The following is a 22,305-nucleotide window of genomic DNA, read 5'->3' on the forward strand; positions in this document are numbered from 1 at the left end:
TTAAAAATCCCTTTTTAACGACATTTTAAATAAAGTTTTACGGATGGCGCCCACAAAGTGAGAGGGGGAAGCTTATTTTCCATGGTACAGGAAGTGGTTCCAAATATTGCACTCAAAAAGTTGTACTCATTTCTGAAGTGGTCAGTCTCTGACATGTACAATGTTCATGTGTATGAACTACGAAGTATCATGCTCCTCAAATGCTATTAATAAATTTGAATTGCTAATAGGAGAATATAAGAAGATTTTTTCCACTTATTTTTACACAAAATTTAGGATACAACCTTAAAGTGTTTAAATGTACATTTTAATACATTATTGGTGGACTGCTTGATTATTAAATTGTCCTTATAATACAATGTAATTGTTTCAATTCAGCTAATTAAGTAATATTTAAAGTGAAAATGGGACCACGATTTATAAGTTCATTTTTAATTTTCTTTAAAATACATACATAGAAGTTTTACATTTACTGGTAACACTATATACATAAATTGTTCCCCATAAACTAAATTGAGAGTATTGTTTGCATGTGGAACTGTAGAATTAAAATGCAGTGAAAAAAATTCATTTATACATTATATATACATGATACATTATAATTATTACGAATTATCATATTCATAGTTGTAAAGGCCTGAGCCAAGATTGCTGGTTTCGGATGAGATGTCTCTTTCGGCATGTAATTGGGGGAGGTTTGAGTTTGTTTAAAGGGGGGACACTTTCTAAGCCCCCCTTTGTGATTTAATCAGCGTCTGGCCTACCTTTTGAGAGTAGGCTGATTTTAAGGTTTTATTGATTTAAGTTTGTTTGGAAAACGTGTAAATAAATTTGACAGCCAAAAGAGAGAGAGGAAATGACTAATGAGCAATGTCATCCAAATCTCTGTCAATGTCGTTTTGGCACACTATGGGGAACAAACTATAGTATGGGAGATTTTGCAGGGACTAGGTGCTTGTTAAACCGCTATTTATTACCCTCGCTCCTGAAGTAACTCACTTGCATAACAATGGCTGTATCCTAGATTTTATGGAGTCCTTCTTATTCAACTAGAACTGTTTTCTTTGAGATTTTTTTTTTTTTTGTCGTCTTGCTTCTAGCTCTGATAACTTTCAAAACATGTCAGTTTTAGGGGGCTATATTGAAAAGATATACTCAGTAGGGGAGTACGCTGCTAACTGAATGTAGAATCAATGTTTGATATTGGGGGAGCAAACTTCTAAATATACATGAAATGTTTTTTCATGTGACATTTTACCTGTAAGGTTTGGAATGTCAAATACTTGATAGTATAAGAATAAAGGCCTTAATTTTTTTCTAACATTGCATACACATTAAATGCAAAATATTAATTATAACGTCTCCAACAATCTTCAAGCTCATGTGATGTGCTCGGCATATATGTACCGTTACATCTGAAATGTTTGCTCTAAGGTTTAATTAAAGTACTGGATAGCTACTTTCATCCTCTGGTCCCATTTTGACAAATTGACACAGTTTATATTTCTCCAAATAAAAATTGTAAAAGGCATGTCAGATGACAAAATTATAAGGCCTAGAACTGAGTGAAATATTAGCAATCATCTAAGTGTCCGGGAATTACCAGTAATAATGGCCTGTGGGTATAGTCGGTCAAGTGTTGGGATGTTTGGAGTAGAAGTTGAGTAAGAGGACTATAATTATAGTCTCTCTCCTTTACGGTACCTGGTTCTTCTGACAAGGGAGGTAACTCTTTTGAAATGCTAAAATAATTTACATGTAAGCTATCAATATTTAACAAAATTTCCAAGTTATAGGTTGAATCAGAATTTACTCGGGTGTGCTAAAATTGTTTTCATTTCAACAATCAAAAGAATATCAAAGGGACATCAATATTACTGGGTATATTAATATTCATGTACATTGAAATCATAGATCATATAACACCCTGGCATTTTAAGAACATACTAAGAAGATAATACCGGTATGTACTAGCTGGTAGATTTTCCAGTATACTGTTGACATACCAGTATGAAGCAGTATCATTGTCAATTTAGGAAAATCTGCATGAAAAACTATTAAAAGACAGACAGGCATACAGCATAGAACCACTTATGTAATCAAATAACTTCTTGTACTTCTACAGGTTGACCCTGAAGGAAAAGGTCATGGTCATCTTAAGGCAGATGATTATATTCTGGCTGTAAATGGCATGGCCCCAGAATCTCTGAGTGAAGGAGAACAGCTAATTAAGGATGCATTCAGAACCTTGACCTTGACTGTGTGGAGGTAAGGTCAATTGTAATTATAGCCATGTGAACTTTCAAAGACATGCATAGTTTGATCTATTGGTCAGAAATCCATTTTCAGTTTTTGGTGTTTGGGCCAATACATTAAATGAATACAATTGTACCGTTAGTATGCTCTTGATGATAACATTATTTGTTATACTTTCATGTTAAATACTGAAATCTGATTGGTTAAGACGCAGTTAATAATATTTTCTATTACCCTCAGCGTTAGCAACGCACTTAGCAACGGGTAACATTAAAAAATGTTACATGCGCGAAAATTATGCGCGTACGGTTCGCTGTAGAATTCACGTTATTCCTATTTAAAAGCAGTAAAATTTTCTTAAAAATTAAGACATTCAGTATAACAAAATAAATAGTGCCTGTTTGGGAGGATAACAGTTGAAATTGACACCCCTCGAAAACCATTGTCAACCTCCGCTTCGCGTCGGTTGACAATGGTTTTCTCAGGGTGTCAATTTCAACTGTTACCCTCCCAAACAGGCACTATTTATATAATAGTGCCTGTTTGGAAGGGTAACAGTTGATATTGACACCCCTTGGAAAACTTTTTTCAACCAAAGCAAAGCAGAGATTGACAATGGTTTTTGAGGGATGTCAATTTCAACTTTGCTCTCCCAAACAGTAACATTGACAGTTGCAATGTTCTATCTCCCAGAGAAGCAATGTATCATCATTAAATATCACTATTTCTAATATTAATTATTTATCAGACTGTGAACTAATCTTCATGAAAGTATAATTTTGAAATTTATATGCACTTTTTTATCAGAATTTTATCTGGAAATTGATAATTTTTACATTTCCTTCCCACATTAAAAAAAAAATCAGAGAATATATGTAATTATATTATATCCCAGTAATACAGTTACATGTATTATCATGAATTTTATAATTGTAAGGTTTTCTCTTTATATGTGCATCCTCTTTGATTAATATAGTATTTCATCTTAATTCTAATTCAAATATTCTCCACAAAAATACCCTTAAAATTTGAGATGTACATATATAAGAGCATTGAATTTTTTTTTAAAATTTTCCCAAAATGTGTGAATGTATATGAGTTAGATAATCGGCCTACTTTTTTCATTTCTTTACTAGAAACTTCATTGCACTAGCTGTAAAGCATTTCCTATTATTTATTTTTTTGCAAAAACTGTATGATAATTGAAAAAGTATTCTTACATTGTCGAAGATGGAAATCAAAGCATAATCTGCAATGTGTTCCTCCAATTTTCATAAGCTAGTACCAAATTAAAAAAAAAATGACAATTTAATGCATGGATATTATGAGCAATAATTGCTTAATTCCACTAAGTTTCCTCACAGAAGTTTTTTTTTATGAATTTTCCTTGAATATTGGTAATTGATTATCATGTATCAGTTACTTCTAATAGATCTATGCTTCGAAATGCAAACAAGGGGAATAACTCTTTTGTCTCTCAGACAAGATTTAGCTGATCCATCAACTTTCAATGATATTAAATGTGTGACTATGTCCCATCTTGCATGGTAACCAGCCAACTGACGCTGCATGTTTATTAAACATCATCCATTTAATCATGGAAATTTAGAAGTTGCACCATGAATACACTAGCATTTTTGTCATGTTGTCAGATTGAACAGGCGCTCTAAACAAATAATGTTTTATCTTTTTGATTTTTAAATTTCCATTCTTGATATGAACTGTCTGGCCTGTTGGTTTCTTAAATAGCGTAGGTTGCACACAGAGACCTTGGAATCAAGGGGTTTCAATAGAATTAGTTTTTTGATCATAATAGTTTCTCTTTGTGAAGGTTTTTAATACGAGATCTCGAGGTATGTGTGCATTCCATGAGTTTTTAAAATGGACATTATCGATAAACTCTTGTGAGTATTAAATATGTTATATGTAATTGTGAATTTTCATGTATTCCATGGTTACCATATAGGAAAAAAAACTTTTTTCTTTTTTGGAAATTGTTTTAATTGAATGTTGCAATCAGCAGTTTCCTTGACAATATAATGAATTTAAATGGTTTCGATCTGTAATTGAATTTAATGGAGTCTCGATCCCTTTGTATCCACGAGGTACATTTGAGCACATGTTCTGATGTAGTTGAGCTGTTGCAATTTTTTTGAAGTATGAATATGCACCGGTTGACCAAGGACAGACATGTCTTTGTTGTTAACTTAATACTTTGTCAACTAATTACAAACTGTTTGTTCGGGAATGTACATCGGGGAGTTTTATTGAATTCCCAGCCCCGCTTCAAATCGTGGCAGTCATTCAGACAGGAATTTTATTAATTCAGATGAAAATTACAGAAATAAAACTTCTTGTACGCCTCTAATTTACCCAGGTGAAAGTTATGAGATTTCTTTGTCATAAGTGTAGACTGTTTGAGTGCTAGCCATTCAGATTAGAACTGATGAAAAAAAAAGTCTGAGTTCGGTTCTAAGCGCTATATACACCTGGAAAATAAATGAAGAAGTAAAGAGAAGTAGGTTTTGTGTCGAAAGATCCCCTTCTATTAAAGTACATATTGTCACATTCCTGTAAGATTACAATATATCAATTCCAGTGTGACAGTCGAATTGTTATTGATTTGCTGTAAGGTAGGCATGTGTAAGGGAGGAGATTCTTCTACCTGGAACCGTTTCATTTGAGTCGAAATATTTATTTGGTGTGCGTTAACGTGAATGTAGAAGGTGATTAAATGTGATTGTTAAAGCCTTATCTGTGATGGAAAGAATTTACACTGAAAAGAGGTGGGTATCGTTTATGTAGGAGAAAAAGTGATGCATTTTTGAGGGGGTGGGTTGAGGCAGGGGTCTTGAATGCATGCGTATTATTTGCATTTGATTTACATGATCATCATAATAACTAAAGATAATCATATTAATTTGATATAAAAACTTTTAAATATTTTATGTATTACCTGCAGTAATGAAAGTCTTAAATAGATAATTATGAAAATCTTTTAATGCGAACGGCAGATGAGAGCATTATGAAATTTTTCTTGATGTTAACTCTTCTGTTTTAGCTCTCTCTGTTGAACCTCTCTCTCAATCCATGTAGAGGGGAAAAATAAGTCTACAGATGATTTATTAACTTAAAGTACTGTAGTATTCTTTTTCTTTGAAAGATTTTTTTATACACATTGTCTTCAAAGCATCCTTTAGTTTTTGTTTGGAAGATATTGATGAATTAGGTAAGAATGAATTAATATCCAATATTTAATGAAATTATGCTCTGATTACCTGATGTGATGACACTTAGAGCTGATATAGCCCAGTCTACCAAAGAGTTGTCTCCCTTAAAATCCTAGGTTATTTCATTATTCTTGTATGTTTCTAGGGTTTTAAACCGGGTTTTCCAAAGGAAAAATCCGGTTATTAAAATGGTGAAAATGGCGGGCAGGCAGGTGGGTGGGCGGCTGCCAAAAGGGTACCCTCATTGTACGGATAACTCCTCTCCTACAGTTTTCAAGATAGGAAGTTGTTCTTTTGCAGATCAATTGTACATATATCAGAGGTGTGCATATTGCTAGGATTTTGATTTCCGATTATTTATGAAAAAAATACCAGCTTTTGAACTTAGTCAATTTTTGGCAAAATATTGCATATAGGGTACCCTCATTGTATGGATAACTCCTCCTACAGTTTTCAAGGTAGGAAGTTGTTCTTTTGCAGATCAATTGTACATGTATCAGAGGTGTGCATATTGCTAGGATTTGATTTCTGATAATTTATGAAAAAAATACCAGCTTTTGAACTTAGTCATTTTTTGGCAAAATATTGCATATAGGGTACCCTCATTGTATGGATAACTCCTCCTACTGTTTTCAAGGTTGGAAGTTGTTCTTTTGCAGATCAAATGTACATATATCAGAGGTGTGCATATTGCTAGGATTTTGATTTCCGATAATTTATGAAAAAAATACCAGCTTTTGAACTTAGTCATTTTTTGGCAAAATATTGCATGTAGGGTACACCATTTCACTGGATATGGGTTGACATAGATTATGGATACAGTTCACATAAAAGAAAACCCGGTTTGCTGTCACATTGACAGCTTTTCACTTGTTAAAAAAATATATTGATCATTATTTAATTGAGTTTGTAATATTTAATGCACCCAATTCTGAGCTGTCAATTTATAAATCCTCTCCTATTTCAAAAGACCCTTTTCAGATTCTTCATTGGTTGTCAAAGTGCATGAATTTGACTATAAAACCATGCAGACAAGAGTAGCATTATGAGTTGTATATGGGACGTTTCATTCTTGTATCAAATCGGTTCCTCCTAGCTCTCTTAATAAAATTCGGATATTCTTTTGTACGGGGATCCGTTACTCTAACCGATTTGTGCCGTCTTTTTAAATGACCCTCCATGCTGTGTTCAAATTTTCACAACATGGGGGCTATCAGAATAATCCTATTTTCTTCACTAATTGTTTCAGGACAATAGACCTACTTTGTCCTAATAAGCTTATCAGTTAAAAAAGTGCAGTGGCATTGTGAGTCTTCATTCAGACTTGGTACACATGTGTCTGTTTGAATGAAAATGAACCTGGTTGTGTATTGTGTTCGGTATTTTCCTGTTCCCAGTAATACGTTTGCCGAGACAGGACACCTTGGATTATCCAGTCATTTAGTCCAAAGGAGACATAATTAGATTTAACGCTAAAGACTTAATATTATGGATAAAACAAAATGGAGGACATTGTTTGTAGGAGTTGTGAATTAACTGCATAATAATTTAGTTTGCAAAATTTTGCATGGATTTTGGCATTAAACAGAAAACATCTTAGTAATACGATAATAAATGGGAAGTGCTTGGTAAAATGTTGAACTACAGAGTCTTTAGCTCTTGGATTTATACGTGCTTCAGAAATTTTGATTTGTAAATATGGATGGAGGTACCAAACCAACTCGCCTTTTGCTAAGTCCCCCTCCTCTGAAGGTTAACTACGACCAGCTTCCTGTGAGTCCAAGGACTCGAGCGAGTTGGTCAGGAAAATCAGATAGGTGAGTGAGAATTTCAAACTCTTCAAAAACTATAATAAATATTGTCATCATGGACATTAATTGCATGAGGATGTAAAAGCTAGAACTTCTGATATCTCTAAATGGGGGTGGTTCCATTAGATATGGTGTTGTATCATAAATATATGGTCACCAGTTAAAACTTGGGGATTTTGGTGGAAAAACCAGCAAAGGTGATGCAGATTGATAAGAAATTTAAGATAGGGCTTGATATTTCTTCTGGCAGCTAGTAAAAGTATATATAAACTCTGTGACAAACAGAAGTTTTACCCGGATATGATCAATGCTCCAGTTTATTCCTTGTAAACCTAGCAACCCCAGCCAAAGGTTGCCATGTTGTCTGATATCTGGTGAGCTTTGCCACTGATGGATGAGTAAATGATAAAATATTACCGAATAAAGAATCCCTTCACCGCAGACATTGTAGGTACCACAGACCATTGATCCTGTTTTCTGTGACTCAAAAACTGAGATTTAGGCATATTTCATATAAGGAAATTGTTCCGCAGCTATTCAATGAAGTTTGCTTTTGAAAAAAACAAAAAACGAGAACAATCTATCTAAATAAAGGAAGGTGTAATTCAATACCACAAGAATCATTTATTATATCACCATTGAATATTAATCTATTAAATGTCTTTCAGAAAGGAACTTTCAATCATAAGTAGACAGTTATGAAATATTGCATGCCAGTTTATGCCCCTTCCATTGCTGTGTTCTCAAGGAAAGTCTTGCAAAATATCCTTGAGCAAGGAAGGATTTTACTTTCCTAACCTTTTATTTTGTCTAAATACACAAGTAAATGAAGTTGTCATTATTTTTTCATGAATTTTAATGACATATTGCACAAAGTGTGCAGTATTTCTTTTTAAAAGACTCAGTGAACCAAATCCTTTAAATGGATATTCAACATTAAATTGGTAGAGCTAGGTACAAATGATTCTAGAAATATCCAACCAACTTATATGTTGGAATTATGGAATCAATTACTCTCTAAGGTTCATTAATACTCCTTTATAAAGTTTGGGTAAAGAAATTGTTCCTGATTTCATTAACCTCCCCTCCCCCCTCCTCAAATTTGTTTTATTAAAAAGAGAGAAGTTACAATTTTGTTTGCAAGCCAAAAACATCTTTCTATGCTCTAAGCAGCTTAGGGTTTTTAGTCCGTTCTGCTTTTCAAAGGATTCCATTGGACATAAAAGATAGTGAGTGGACTGGACAAGAAACCCTTTTGTTTTAGCAAAGTCGGATGCTTTGAGGAGGCCATTTAAGGTAGACAAGGTCTTTTTGATTTGATCATTAAAAAAAAAGGTGTAGGATTGGAATATACAAGAAGGAAATCAAGTTCCATGTACTTAACATGGTATGGGACACTTCCATGTTGTGACATATTGTTTATCAAAATAAACAATAAAATGAAGTGTAATCATATAAGTATTTTCTTTCCCAATATTGTCACCTAACAGCGTAGCCAGTGGCTTAGTTGGTCTACGAATCGGTAAGTCACAGGAGTTCGAATCCGACTCGGGGGTTTACAATTTCTACCTCTCCAAATATTTTTAAAAGCTGTTTTTTTTTGTTAAATATTGTAAAATTTGAAAAATCTAAACCTATGAAAGTCTGTCAATTATAATTTACTTTAATCCACATTAATATCGACAGATGTCCCATACCACCTTAATTAAAGGTAATGGCCACTGAGAAGCAATCGGACTACATTAACAATTTCATTCATTTACAGTGCCCATTTCATCACTCAAAAATTTCTGCAATTGATTCCTTTTTGGCCTACAATGAATTCAAATGGAACCATCTAAAAGATATATTATACCTCCAACTCGATGTATTTCAACAATTTTTGTTGATAATTATTCAAAGCAGATCGAGTGATAAAATTCATAAATAGGAGTTGTTCCCCTTTGGTTATGCTACGTTTTATATCATTAAATCTGCCATGCAGGCAAAATCTTGATAGATTCATATCTCTCCAGGAATCCTTTGATGCTTTACTATAGAATTAGAAGCCATAATAACATTAAATAACATTATTTGCATACTTGTAGATGGGAAATAGATAAATTGAATTTACATTGGAATTTTTAGAAGTATTCAAAATGATGAAAGTAAAATTTGAATTCTCATTATCAATATCAGCAATATATTATGCACAATACATTCCATTAACAAAGAAAGGAAAATTCTTCAGACAATTTTTGTAGATCATAGTATAACTTAAAAGGTTTGCAGAAAAATCAAAATTTTGAAACATTACTCAAAGATATTTTGAAGACTTGTAATATATATATAGTTACTGGTATCAAATGGATGAAAATTTGAAATTGAAATTTTGTCAGCTTAGAAGCCAAAATCTTGTTTGACAAGGGCAGTAGCCCATTGATAGGGTACTTATTCTTTCCAGCACCAACAAATTTTAAGCAATCCCTTTTACTGATATTTTTCCCAAATCAAAAACGGATTAATTGATTGCAATTACAGTTGAACTTCGATATCTCGACCACTAATATCTCGAATACAACGGATATGTTGAAGTGATTTGTAAGTTGTTTTAAGCATTTTACCCTCGATATCTTGAATTATAACTTGGATATCTCAGATTATCTATTTTTATAAAGTCCCATCTAGTTCAGGTTAATGAAGTTGACTGTATTGCATTTAGTGCATTAAATGTAAATGTAATCATTGAAAAAAAAGTTTACATGTAACCAAAGGGTTATTTACTGGTATGAGTCTAGTAGAAGTTAAAAGAATTGAAAACTCACTAAAATGTAAAGCATTGGAAAACAAAGAAACAATTGTGTATAATGGGGATGGAGATTAATTGTTATCCCATCAAGCCCAGGTTTGAAGTAATACACTGTATATACTGCAAATGTATTTGATCTACAATGTATATATGTGTAGCATATAGCCCTGCCAGAATATTCACCTCTTATCAAATTCAGTTGCCATGGATATTCAATACCTTGATGGATAGGCCTGGCCTGGATTTGAACCCATGATCTTTTGCATGTACGTGTATTTTAAGTGTTCTCCCAATTCAGTGATGCTATGGCAACACATGGTATATTGATAGAAAAGCTAGTTCATAGAAAAGTGTATTGAAAATGCATGGACAGCTACTAGTGATATGAAATCCAAAAAACAAAAAGACCCCAAAGCTCAAACTGTTAGTGGTACAGTAGGAATATTAGAGTCCTAGCTGTAGAATGCGTGTCCTGACCTTGCAATACAAGGGGGTGAACTTTTGTCCTTTCCCTAAGACCTTTGAAGATGTTTCCTTAGGAAAGTTTAAAGCTGGTGCATCAAGGAGATCAATGAAGCAACAGATGTTGGAAGGCTTTATTCAGCCATTGTCAGACATCACTTAAGTCCAGTTTAGCTTCCTTCTTAGGTGGTGGTGGAGGGGAAGGGCCCATTTCATTGCATACAAGTTAACACATCAAGGCATTAGCCACCAAAGGTAAGTGGGGGGTTGCAAAACCAGGTGTAATTCGGAGCATTCCTTGTCACGGTTGACTGCTTCTCGCGATGTAAGCTAGTGTCTGCCCAAATATTAGTTTTCCGTGACATCTATTGAGTAAGGGTAAAAAAAGTTTTTGAGAAAAAAGAAACCAACCAATTACTTGACAGACATATCCTGATCTGATCAGGTATTGCCACCTCTGGTTTCTGAATTGAAGGATTTGTACAATGTCTAAAAGTACATCTGCTTTGGTCTGTGTACCATGGGATATGTTTACCCTAATTAAATCGAACTATCTGCTAATTTTATCTTGCTTCTTTCTTTTACTCATGGCTGACATCGTAGGTGGCAGCTTCCAATCAATCTCTCATGGTGTACATTGCAGAACAAATCAAATAAAGAAAGAAAATTTAAATCTGTCAATCATTCACCATTTGCAGCTCTCTCATTTAAGGTAAAGTCGATCATTTGTTGATTTGTATCAGTTGGTATGAATTTTAAAAAAAAAGTAAGGCATTAATGCTCTACAAGCAATATTTGAATGGTATAATTCTGCCTTAAGCAAAATTTTTTTCTTTCCTATTTTTATACATGATGAAATGTCATGGTCTCATTGTTTTTTATCAAAAGAAGTATTGAAACAATTATTACCATAATTGTCTTCTTTATTTGAAAAGCCATTGTTTCAATGATTCCACAGGTAGGAATTTTTAAAGTCATGTTTGAAACATGCATGTAATTAGTTAATTGCCTTAGCCTTACATCAGATGTCTATATGCTGGAATTCAGTGAAACTACTCACGGTTGTAGGCATTTTCTACTGTAAATTTATCTTTATATATATAGTACAATGATATTTGTCAACTTCAACTTATTTTAAATTTACAAAACTTTAAAAAAATTGGTCTTAAAAAATAGTTTTATGGTATATTCTTTAAAAAAATTATTCACTATATTCACAAATTCTTTATATCAGAGTTGTACTGTCATAAATTCATAATTTTTATGGAAATATTGAGAATATTTCCAGACACTGCCAAAAATTAACTATATCAATTTTTAAAAAAATATATTTTAATTGATTATCCTTGTTTGTACAAAAGAAGTTTTACTTTACATACATGTTTATTGTATTAACTTTCAAACAGAATATTAATTCATGCTTATAAGACCTAGTGATTTGTAATGAGCTACAGAAAACTAATTAAGAATAGTGCCTATACCACTGCTAAATTAAATAAGTTTTGAAGTCTAAAAAATTCTGCACTTTTGCTTACTTATGAAGTTTTCCTTTGGTATGTTTTTTAACGTATTACAAATATAGGTGCAAGTGCATTCTTTTATGATTATAGTTTAAGCTGAATAATTTACAGAGTACAAATGTTTGTTATCAAATTTAGTCAATATATGTACTAGAAACCTTTTATACCTTAAGCCACTGGTACGTTTAGAAAACTCCACCCCTTTTAAAGAGATTATTTGAATCAATATCATTTTCATAATCGACATGTATTATGCACTGCACACCTCATAATTCAGCCGTACCATAGTACTAGTAATGCATTTTTAAAATAATTTTTACTGTCTTTTGGTCTATAGCTTGTATGATGATACTTCTTTTGACTGCATGTTTTTGATTTGGGCCTGACAGCTAGGATCTCGGCTAGAATTCAGATGTGCATGTATGTGAATTAGAAAAAAAAATCTTAAAAAAGAGGGGTGAAAATTACATAACTTTGGAATTCATACATTGTATAAATAATAGCAAGGGTGGAAGAAAATTGAGTATTGCTGGTAAACAAGACCTGAAATTCATTCCTTAGATCAATATTTGCATCATTATAGGCAATAAATGCAGCATAGAATGAATTTCTCCACATATTTAATGTGCCAATTAATGTAAACCTTGCAGTACTGTTGAGGTGCATTCAGAATCAAGTGATTTTTTATTAAGCTCTGCAGACTTCAATGCAAACATTTTCACTGTTGTATTGCGGGCCTCAACTGAGTAGCTTAAAAAATAAAAGCGGACAAGTAGCGAAGAAATTCCAATGTCTTGTCCTGTTGTCAGAGCCATGACTAAGTGCGTCAAGCATAGCATGCACTGGTGTTGTCGAAAAATGCACATTTTGTATGGGAGACCTGATGTAGGCAGGAAATGTTACGATTTTTTAAAACAAGGACACCGCGTTTCTACGTACATGGGCTTGACATGGCTGTCATTACATACCAATCAGATTAATTGCCATCTCTAATGTTTGTCCATCCAAAAAAGATTTAAACGTTCTTGGTCGAGGGCAAGAGAAATATGCATCAGGAGACTATATAAACTGCCATGAACACCACTTGCTTTTCAGCGTGATTCATGGTAACATGCGTGATGTGGTAACTTGTACATTTAATGGAGACAAATTTTTAACCACTGGAAAACTTTGATGGCAGTGATGAAAGTCTTCTTTCACCTGTTTGCAGGGTTCACAATCATCAAAGTTGACCAGCACACAATTCATCTCTTGCAGGCTTTGGGTCATATAATGGCATATCCTACAATGTCATGTAGGAAGATTCTAATACCTTGAGTAGCTCATTTAGATATTTGGTTTTTTTTAAACAAGTAATGTATCTGAACTTTAAATTTTATAAAGCAAGAGCATAATTTTGAAATAATACTGAACAGTTTCTCATCATAGATTTGAAGTTTTTAGCGGAGGAGGTTTGTGCAATTCTTACTGAGATTGAAATTCTGAGAAAAGACATATGCATATTGTGAAGTGTGTCAGCTAGTCTATAAGGTAGATACTTAGTGAAATGTTTGAATTCTAATGCATTGATTTGTGCTGCAGTTCCTCTGAAGTTTGATTCAAAATAGTTCAGTCGCTATGTCCTTTAAGTATTTATTTATACGTTATACCGAAGAGTTGCATAACATGTTTCGTAATGAACAGTTATGTTTGAGTCTACTCCATTTGTTGAAAACAAAGTCTGGTAAAAAAAATTTTTTAACTGAATACATCAGGTGTTCCAAACACATTGAATCTGATACATTTACTGCGTTTATCCCTATCTGTACAGAAGTCAGCTGTTGGGTTTGATGCTTTACCAATCTTCATTGTGATTGGAATTAATTAACAAACAGTTGGGTATCTTTAATCTATTTTCCTTCTTTCTTGTTTATTTTTTTCTCTCTCTCCTGGTTGCTTGTTGATTATCGGTAGATAGGTATCTCTGTTAAATTCCAATGTACATTCAGCTTTGTTAATGGTGTCTTTTAATCTGGATTGACCCCAAAAGGTGCAACAACTGTGCACCATGACTGCCGACATTCAATTAAAAGGTCTGGTAGATAAATTATACTTGCATGTTCAGACCAGAATTTTTAAGTTAAGTCGATCTGCAATAAAATTTAGGATTAATCTAAACATAATGCAGGACTTAGCAGAAATGTTTTCTTTATCTTGAGCTTTAGGACCCTTTCTTTAACAAATTGATAAAAAAAAAGGTGGGGGGGGGGGGGGGGGTGTCGGGTGGTCATACCCAATTAGATTACTGCAAAGTAATCAAATGATCGGGAACTATAATCGGTACTTGACATCACAACAAATTTCTTCTATAATGAGCAAATATTTGTTCAGCGAAACTTTAAAAGAAGAACAGCGATGTTTTCCTTAGTACTATTTCCAATCTTTTAACATTAGATATTTGAGACATGTTAAAAGGTTAAGGGTATTAGAATGGAGTTTGATATTGAATTTCCTATCAATATTTGGTTATCCTGTAAAATTATGTCAGGCCATTTACCCCATCATGAAGTGGTTTGACCTGGCATTGCATTAATGTGTTCATATTTTCAGGTGCTCTTTAAGAATCTTGCTTAACATTGCAATTTCTTTGTTGCAAGACTTGCAAGTATTTAGAATCATTTGCATGAGGTAAAAAAATTTTTTTTTTACTTATCCATATTATAATTGTATATATAAGAGATGTATATTAGATTTTCTTACTACTTCAATTTGAAATTAATGTATCCTTTAATTGCTGTGTGTGTTAAATTCTTGCTGGTGCATTCACCAGTGTATAATAGACCAATACAAAGATCTAAAAAATCAAAGTTTTAAAGTTTTTGATGATATGAAAACAGCACCTGGTCAAATATTTTATATGATACAGAATGTAGAAGGTTTTAGATTGTGGTTTAATAAATTCATGTTCAAGAATGCATACATTTGATATTTAATAGCTTATTGAATCATATCTGAAATGATTATGTACAAAAGCTTTGAATTTCATTACAATTATATAACCTACTGCTTTCAGTTCAAGGGCCAAGATTTTTAATTACATTTTCATGGATGATGCTTAGAAATGTTTGCTTAAAACATTGATTGCAGGTGCAGTAAATATTAACTAAGGTTTTTATCAAACCGTTGAAGATTTCTCCATTTTATAGTAGTTTAAACTGTTCAGCCACAACTGTACAAAACGGCCAAAATTTACCAATTTACTTTGTGGCTAATTGGCTTAAGAAACAAGTTTTAAAAAATCCTGTCTTTAATAATTGATTTCTGAGATTAAAGCCATAAAGGATTTTGTAATTGCTGCTCGATCTTAATCAGGACACTATAGATTAAAGTAAGTGTCAACATTTGCAAAAGTTCAGAATTCCTTACACAATCATGTGTAAGAGCATATAGTTTTATAATGAATTAAAAAGATATTTAAATGTTTATTTAAATCATTATGAATGGTATATATACTTAATATTCAGTGTGTGGTCATATGATAATGAACTACTGTTTTTTTTTTTGTTATGTGTCATTAGCTAGCTGTTTTTACCTAGAAAGTTTTTACAGCTTAAGTTTAATTTATACTGATGAGCAATTCTCTTGAAGGTATTTTTCAACAAAATTACTTTGAATGACCTTAACAGCTGTCTGCATTGCAATAATAGCAAAAAAATAAATTTGAGACTTCTAGCACAATTTTTTATTATTCATTCAAATACTTTTTGGATTAGCTCATCCAAATATTGGTTTCATTTTAGTTTTGAGACAATTAGCAATCCAAATGATTCATATGAAAACTTTGTGGATTGAGGTGCCGCATTTCTAAAAGTCAAATTCTGCTAATACATGTACTGAAACACTGTTATGCTGCATACTAATTACTATACACGTACATATATATATAGTCACTTGTTTATATCATTACTTTTGTTCTGGAGATAATTAGAAAATATGGAAACGAGGAAAGGTCATGGTTTTTAAAAAGGGGGGGGGGGGGGGGGGGGGGTAGAGGGAAAGGGTCGATTTAGTCGCAAAATTTAAGAGACTTTCTCTGAAGAAGTCACTATTAGACCTTTAATAGTGAATAGTAAAAATTGTGATAAAAAATTATACGGTTTATGTGTTGATCTCTTTGTTAATTTATATTGATGTGTTTTGTTTTAATTTCATTTGATTCTTCTGGATTTTTGTCTTGAATTCAACCTCAAAGTTCAGTACTTGTAATCAATTGTTTATAGAACTCTCTGATTTACTTTAACCTGAGAGGAATAAACTTGGCTGATCAATATTTGCCTGTTATCTTTCTTTTGTATGTTTGCTAACTTTTTAGGACACATTTAACTCCTAAGTAACAACAAGGCTGGTCACCAATCTTGTTACAAATATTCCCTAGCTAGCTGTCGAGATCATTTCCCTTTGCTATTCTCTATGTGTTCTTGCAAAAGCTATAGTTCACCTGTCCTTAGAGAGAATTTCCATCTCTGCAATTTAGCCATGCAGGAGATTGTACGTACCCTGTCCTTGGTCTGCTTTCCTCCTTCTTATAAACAAGGGAGCCGCTTGAGTGCAAGGACACCAAGCCATGAAAAGTTGATACAGTTTTTAGCTTAAAAAAACCCCTCTTTTACTGACACCCCTTGAAACCAATAAAATTTAAGCAATTTAAAGAAAGGAGAAAAACCCTTGTTGATACATTTTTAAATTCATTCTTTTTTATAAGGGAGGATCGAATTAAATGATTAAAACACCTTTTGAACCAAGCAATTCAAAGAAAAAGATTCCAAGCCTTTTTGCAGTTCTAGCCTGAACATGACCCCCCCCCCCCCCCCCCCCAAAAGACTGAAAGACCAAGTATTATTTTATGTGATGACGCCAGTGTGTCTGCTGAAGTATAGTAAGACATAAGACATGAGGGGCATGTTTGTTATCACTTCAGCTTTGTCATCTTTCTGGTCACAAATAACAAAGCATACAGAGAGACTCTAAACAACTAAATCCAGTAGCACAACAGTGAATGGGGGTCCAAACCCTATAAAATTACTCCAGTTTGATACATACATCTACTGACCAATTGGAAGGTAAAGAGGAAAACAAGTTTAATGGTACATTTAGTGTAGGGATAAAAGGACATTTCAGAGGTCTTCAATTTAAATGACACTATTTGTGTGACTTTATTGCCACAGCCTCTTGTAATTGATACATATATGTTACAAAAACTAGGACAACAAATATTTGTTACAAACCTAGAAAAAAATGGGGAAGTTTGGACAGAGAAAGAGTGAAAGAAGTTATATATAGTCTCCTGGTGAGGCAAAAAGCAGAGTTATTTTCTGCTTGTGGACGATTGAATAGGCTTTTTAAAACAAAAGCTGATAACATCACATTTTTTAAGGATTTTGCCAAAGTCGAGGACAGATAGTGTCACCTGGAATATTAACACTGCAGGCTTGGTTAACTTGGAATTAAAACTTACCAATGTGACTTAGGCAGCAGACATTGAAATTGCACTACTTGAGAAATTTAGAGGCTGTCAACGAATGTCAAAAACTGGAGAACTTTGCAATTTGTTTGCCGGCGAATTGCTCTAAAAAATGAAGAGGCAATCTAGTTTGAACTATGTGGATTATATGAAAATGATCAGGTGAAATTACTGTTTAATGATTGGAAAAAGTTTTTTAATTGCTCCAAGCAAGTTTGTGTAAGGAATTTTTAGGTCCGTGAGATTTTTTGAAGTGCACTGTCATGATGGTATTCAATTATATAAGAGGGTTCTTGGCATGTTCCTTGAGCCCTTTTATACAGAAAGTAACTGGACCACAAAGAATCAAGTGTTAGCTTATCAGAAAAAGTTTGTAAATGCAGATACTCACAGAGAAATATTACTAAGCCAAAATTTTATTCTGTGTAAATGTTGCATACTTTTGATTTTATATTTTTGAAAATTTGATGGGCAGGTACATTTGTATATAACATTGTGTAATCCAGTTTAGGGTTGAATATATAGAATATTCAATGTACTATAGATTTTATTGCAGGCCTGTGGTATGTTATTTCTTTTAAAGTTGATTTAATTTACCGGTAGGTAGAGAGTGATATGTTGCTTCTTGACTTATGCCATTGTAATGTATGCTAGCATTATTTGTCAGCTTTTGTAGACCATATGTTTTGAATGTAAAGTGGTCGCATTGATATCAACCGATTACCAGTTTAGTATGGGTGGTTTTTCCTACTGAGAAGACAGTGAAGCCCTCAAGTTTAGTTGTCATTGTGTCAAGAGTCAACATTCTGATTGTACCAAAGAGCTGGGCTCCTCGATAAACAAATAAATTGCTATGGTTCATCCATTGTGTGGTTTTGTGGAACCCAAAGTTGGTCTTCCATTAGAAGTTTCTCTATCATTATGGTCCCATCTTGTCTAACCACAATTAGACTTTTTAGCAGCAGACATGCGCTGATATATAAACAGAATGATTTTCAATTCTATAGAAAGTCTTTCATCATGGTTTGACAAAAGATTATCAATACACTTTGTAATAAGATCTACAGCTATTGTGCATGAATTTGTTCATAGACTATCAATATCTTTCTGTCGTGTATAATCACCGAACTCTTCGAGTACCTTGATGTCTTCTTGAAATCAGTCCACCTGCCTTAATGATGTAGTTGAAATTGTTTGTACGAAGTAACATATTTTTATCTTTCCCTCATTTCACCAAGTTCAAAGTGCTTCTTAAGATATCTTGACTCTCTCAAACAACGCCATTAAAAATTTAAATTCTTTTTCTTTCTAAACAGGGGAACCTCCAAACTTGAGTCCGGTGTCAAGATTTTGAGGTCTTCCTCGTTCCTCCACAGATCTCGAGAGGGGCAGGAGAGAGAAAGGCGAAGGTCAGGTGATCAGGATGAAAACAACATGGCAGAAAACCATAGGTCATCGGCGGAGAAAGTGATGCCCAGGCAACGAAGGGTGGAGAGTTTTCAGTACGTTAAAATTTTTTAAACACACAAATAATTTTAATTTCTTCAATTGCTGTGACTTTTTTGTTTAAAAATACATAACTCTTTCAACTTTTTGTTACAGTATTAGCAAGTATTTATTACTTAATGCAAATTGCTGGTTAGAATTGTGAAATTGTCAACAAATTTTTATGTACTTATGAGTTGAAAATTAACACGCAAATGAAATTATGTAAATTAAGCAATTTTAACAATATTTACTGGTTGGTAGAATTCTCTTTTAATTCTAAATAACTCACTTATGTCGTGTGTAAAAGTCACTATTACTCTCGCAAAGATTAAAGGTTTATTAAGATAGAACTATATGTCATGGCCACGTGCTTGGCCTTTTTTCCTCCTTTCATATATTGAATATTTGGTGTAAATTAGATTTATAATTGAAGCTTTTTGAAAGGACACTTCCACCAATATTGTGAATATGTTTCGTGTATCAGTAATTGGTGTAAAGTAGATGGCATTAGTGCCCATTTGGCGCCTAGGGCCTCATAAATCAAGATCCTACCCGTGCCATGCACACCTTCCGAAAATCGTCGCCTTAAAGTTCTGACCATAAAATATTCATTTTTCATTACTGCTAGCCTTTTAACCTTGAAGTCTAATTTACCCATAAATACTTGTTATTATATTAGTCAAATATTTTTATGGATGAAAAAATGACAAAAAGATTTAATCTGGTTCCTGTCATGTGCAGTCAGATGTAAAAAGCCGGCTTTAGGAATTTCTACATAATGAAACAGATTTAGAACAGGGCCGAGATTTCTTCTTTTGTTGTTTCCACAGTGTAATGAAAATAATTTCCAAACCGAAACATTTCAAAGCTCTTGAAACACAAAACAAAACTGTTCTTTGTGATAAAGAATCAGTTCTTAAAGTCTAAATTTGTGTACTTTGGACATTTACTGCTTAAACATGCTAACCTTTTAATAATGGTTAACAATACAAATATATTTTTGCTTCATCACTACATGTATATCCCAAGTCAAAACTTGGGTTTACAGGTAATTTCTGGCTCTGGCTGTTTAGAACACCATTTGACACAACTCCCCCAGAGTTGGCTAACATGCATGACCTTGCAGGATTACAGTGGTAACTTGAGTGTTTTTGATCTCGGAGCAGATGACACGATCGGGTAGATATATCCTCCATTGCATGGCTGACCCCATTATTGAGGGCTACCACAGTATCCCAATGTTGTTAAAGATCTAGGACCTCTATCATAGCTTGTTTAAACCACAAGCGTTGGTCTCAGTCACTTATACCAGCATCAAAGCCTTATTAAGTCTGTTAATTACTTTCAGGTGGTTTTTATGTTTCATTCTTTGTTCAACAATTTTTTTTTAACAAATGATTCTGAATGGTCTAAATCGAAGTAGTTCTGTGCACCTGCAACTATACATGTACCTGCACTGAAGAAATGAAACAATAGAACTTAATTTGTTCCTGCAGTCGTTATATTGGTATTGTACTTGGGCTTGCTATTTATTGGCTAATTTGGTGATTTAGTATAATCATTTAAGAAAGCATCCAGTTTTTGCATGCATAGGACATATGTCTAAGAAAGTATTCCAAAATTTTGGTTAATCATACCCTCGGTATTTGTGCCAGATAATTAGGCTTCTATCTCTGCTCATCACAATGCTGGATGAGAGAAATGGTATGCATATATTTATTACGGGAATACGAGTCTTCATTATAGTAATAATCTGTCAGAAAACCTGTGAGAGATGACAAGAGATCACAAATACTATAGAGTCTCCTCCGGAACGATGTAACTTATACTTAGACCTCCCGAGATCGACCTGATATTCCAGACCTGTAGATGCGAGTGTCACTCGCTCACAATTCCTTCCATTGGCAGGTGACGCGGTGCACATTGTTTTGGAGTTCTGCTAATGACGATTTTACCTATAAACAACACACAAGCTAGGGTGTAGATTAGCATGAGGGGCATTGAGAGCCAATGTCTGGAACACTGGCCATTTTCTCACTCATTACCTGCCCGGTATTCTTCTCCTGCCAGACAGGCAGTGTCAACCATGTTCAGTGTTCGTTTGGTGACAATGCATGTACTTGTAACAACAATGGAGACCTCATCACAGGAATCTTTACCAAACATCCAGTACTTGTATACTGCAATGTGTAAACTGGCTTGAAAGATGGGACTAACATCCTCAAGACAAAATAAGTGTGAGTCTGTGACTATAAGGACAGAAACTTGCTCAAATATAGAGGACGATGAAGATTCTGGCATACAAGAACTTTCAGATGATGTTTTCTGTTCCCTTGATGAGTAAGTTTATAATACATGTACATGTAGACCCTTTTTATTTTTTGCTGATTCTGATATCAAAAGTAAGCATATAATTGTAGGATATTACCAAATCAATAGTTAATGATGGCAGTCCTTTGAACAGGTGTATGAATTTCTTCTTTGATTTCAAGTTGGAAGCCTTTCAGACCTATTTTATATCACGTAACCCATAATAGGAGTATGGTTACTCTGTAGTCATGTGTTCATCAAAATATGGTGATGTTGTTTTAACCTTGACCTTTCAGAGTTCCACGTTTGTTCGATGATTGAACCACACACTCCAGAATTCATGCTCAGTTTGAATGCATTGCAATAAAATATTTCTATACGAAATTCTTCCATTAATAGACAGATAAACTGTGAACAAAGATAGCAATTCAATTTTGACTCGCATTTCAAATTGATAATAATCAATTTATGATAAAGTTTATGAAACATGATTAAGTCTTTTCAAAAAGCTCACTGGACCAATAGTATGGGTCATACAACTCAAAAGAGTGCTTTAATTTGAGGCTACATATTTACCATCCAAAGAGTTTAAAGTAGCAATCAAATTAATGTTTTGTATCACAAACCTTGTTATTCAATATATATGGCAGACAAGAGCTATAATTTATCAAGAGGGTGCCCTATGTAAGGAATTTTCTGAAACAGCAGGAGGTATAAATGTTCAAACGCACGGATCAAGCTTTAATGAGATATCCCATGGCTTCTGTGTACATTTTCAATGCTAAATATATTGACAATTCCATGCTTATTTTGAAAGTATTTTGTTGATTCAGATAGCACAAATTGTTTGTGAACATTGAAGACAAACAAACAAGATTGCTTATAGTCTATATAAGGACAGTAAAAATTAAGGTTTTTCATATAATTTGCAGTTATTAAG

At 33.5% G+C, this 22,305-nt stretch overlaps 1 protein-coding gene across 7 annotated transcripts in view; it reads left to right on the top strand.

Moving 5' to 3' along the window:
• The window catches only part of LOC105337755 (protein Shroom3), a 56,168-nt gene that overhangs the window by 1,503 nt on the left and 32,360 nt on the right, over window positions 1-22,305 (top strand). For 2 of the 7 annotated variants that reach the window (XM_034445246.2, XM_034445247.2), the window contains exons 2-3: window positions 2,126-2,268; window positions 18,884-19,069. In XM_034445246.2, coding sequence (XP_034301137.2) covers window positions 2,126-2,268; window positions 18,884-19,069 — 329 coding nt within the window. Of the gene's footprint in view, window positions 1-2,125; window positions 2,269-4,122; window positions 4,161-5,001; window positions 5,043-7,153; window positions 7,304-17,586; window positions 17,730-18,883; window positions 19,070-21,242; window positions 21,396-22,305 lie in introns of those variants that run through there. The other 5 variants (XM_034445251.2, XM_034445250.2, XM_034445248.2 and 2 more) reach the window with 5 other exon arrangements.

This window comes from Magallana gigas, chromosome 2, assembly GCF_963853765.1.
Source record: "Magallana gigas chromosome 2, xbMagGiga1.1, whole genome shotgun sequence".
Classification (NCBI taxonomy): Eukaryota; Metazoa; Mollusca; class Bivalvia; order Ostreida; family Ostreidae; genus Magallana; species Magallana gigas.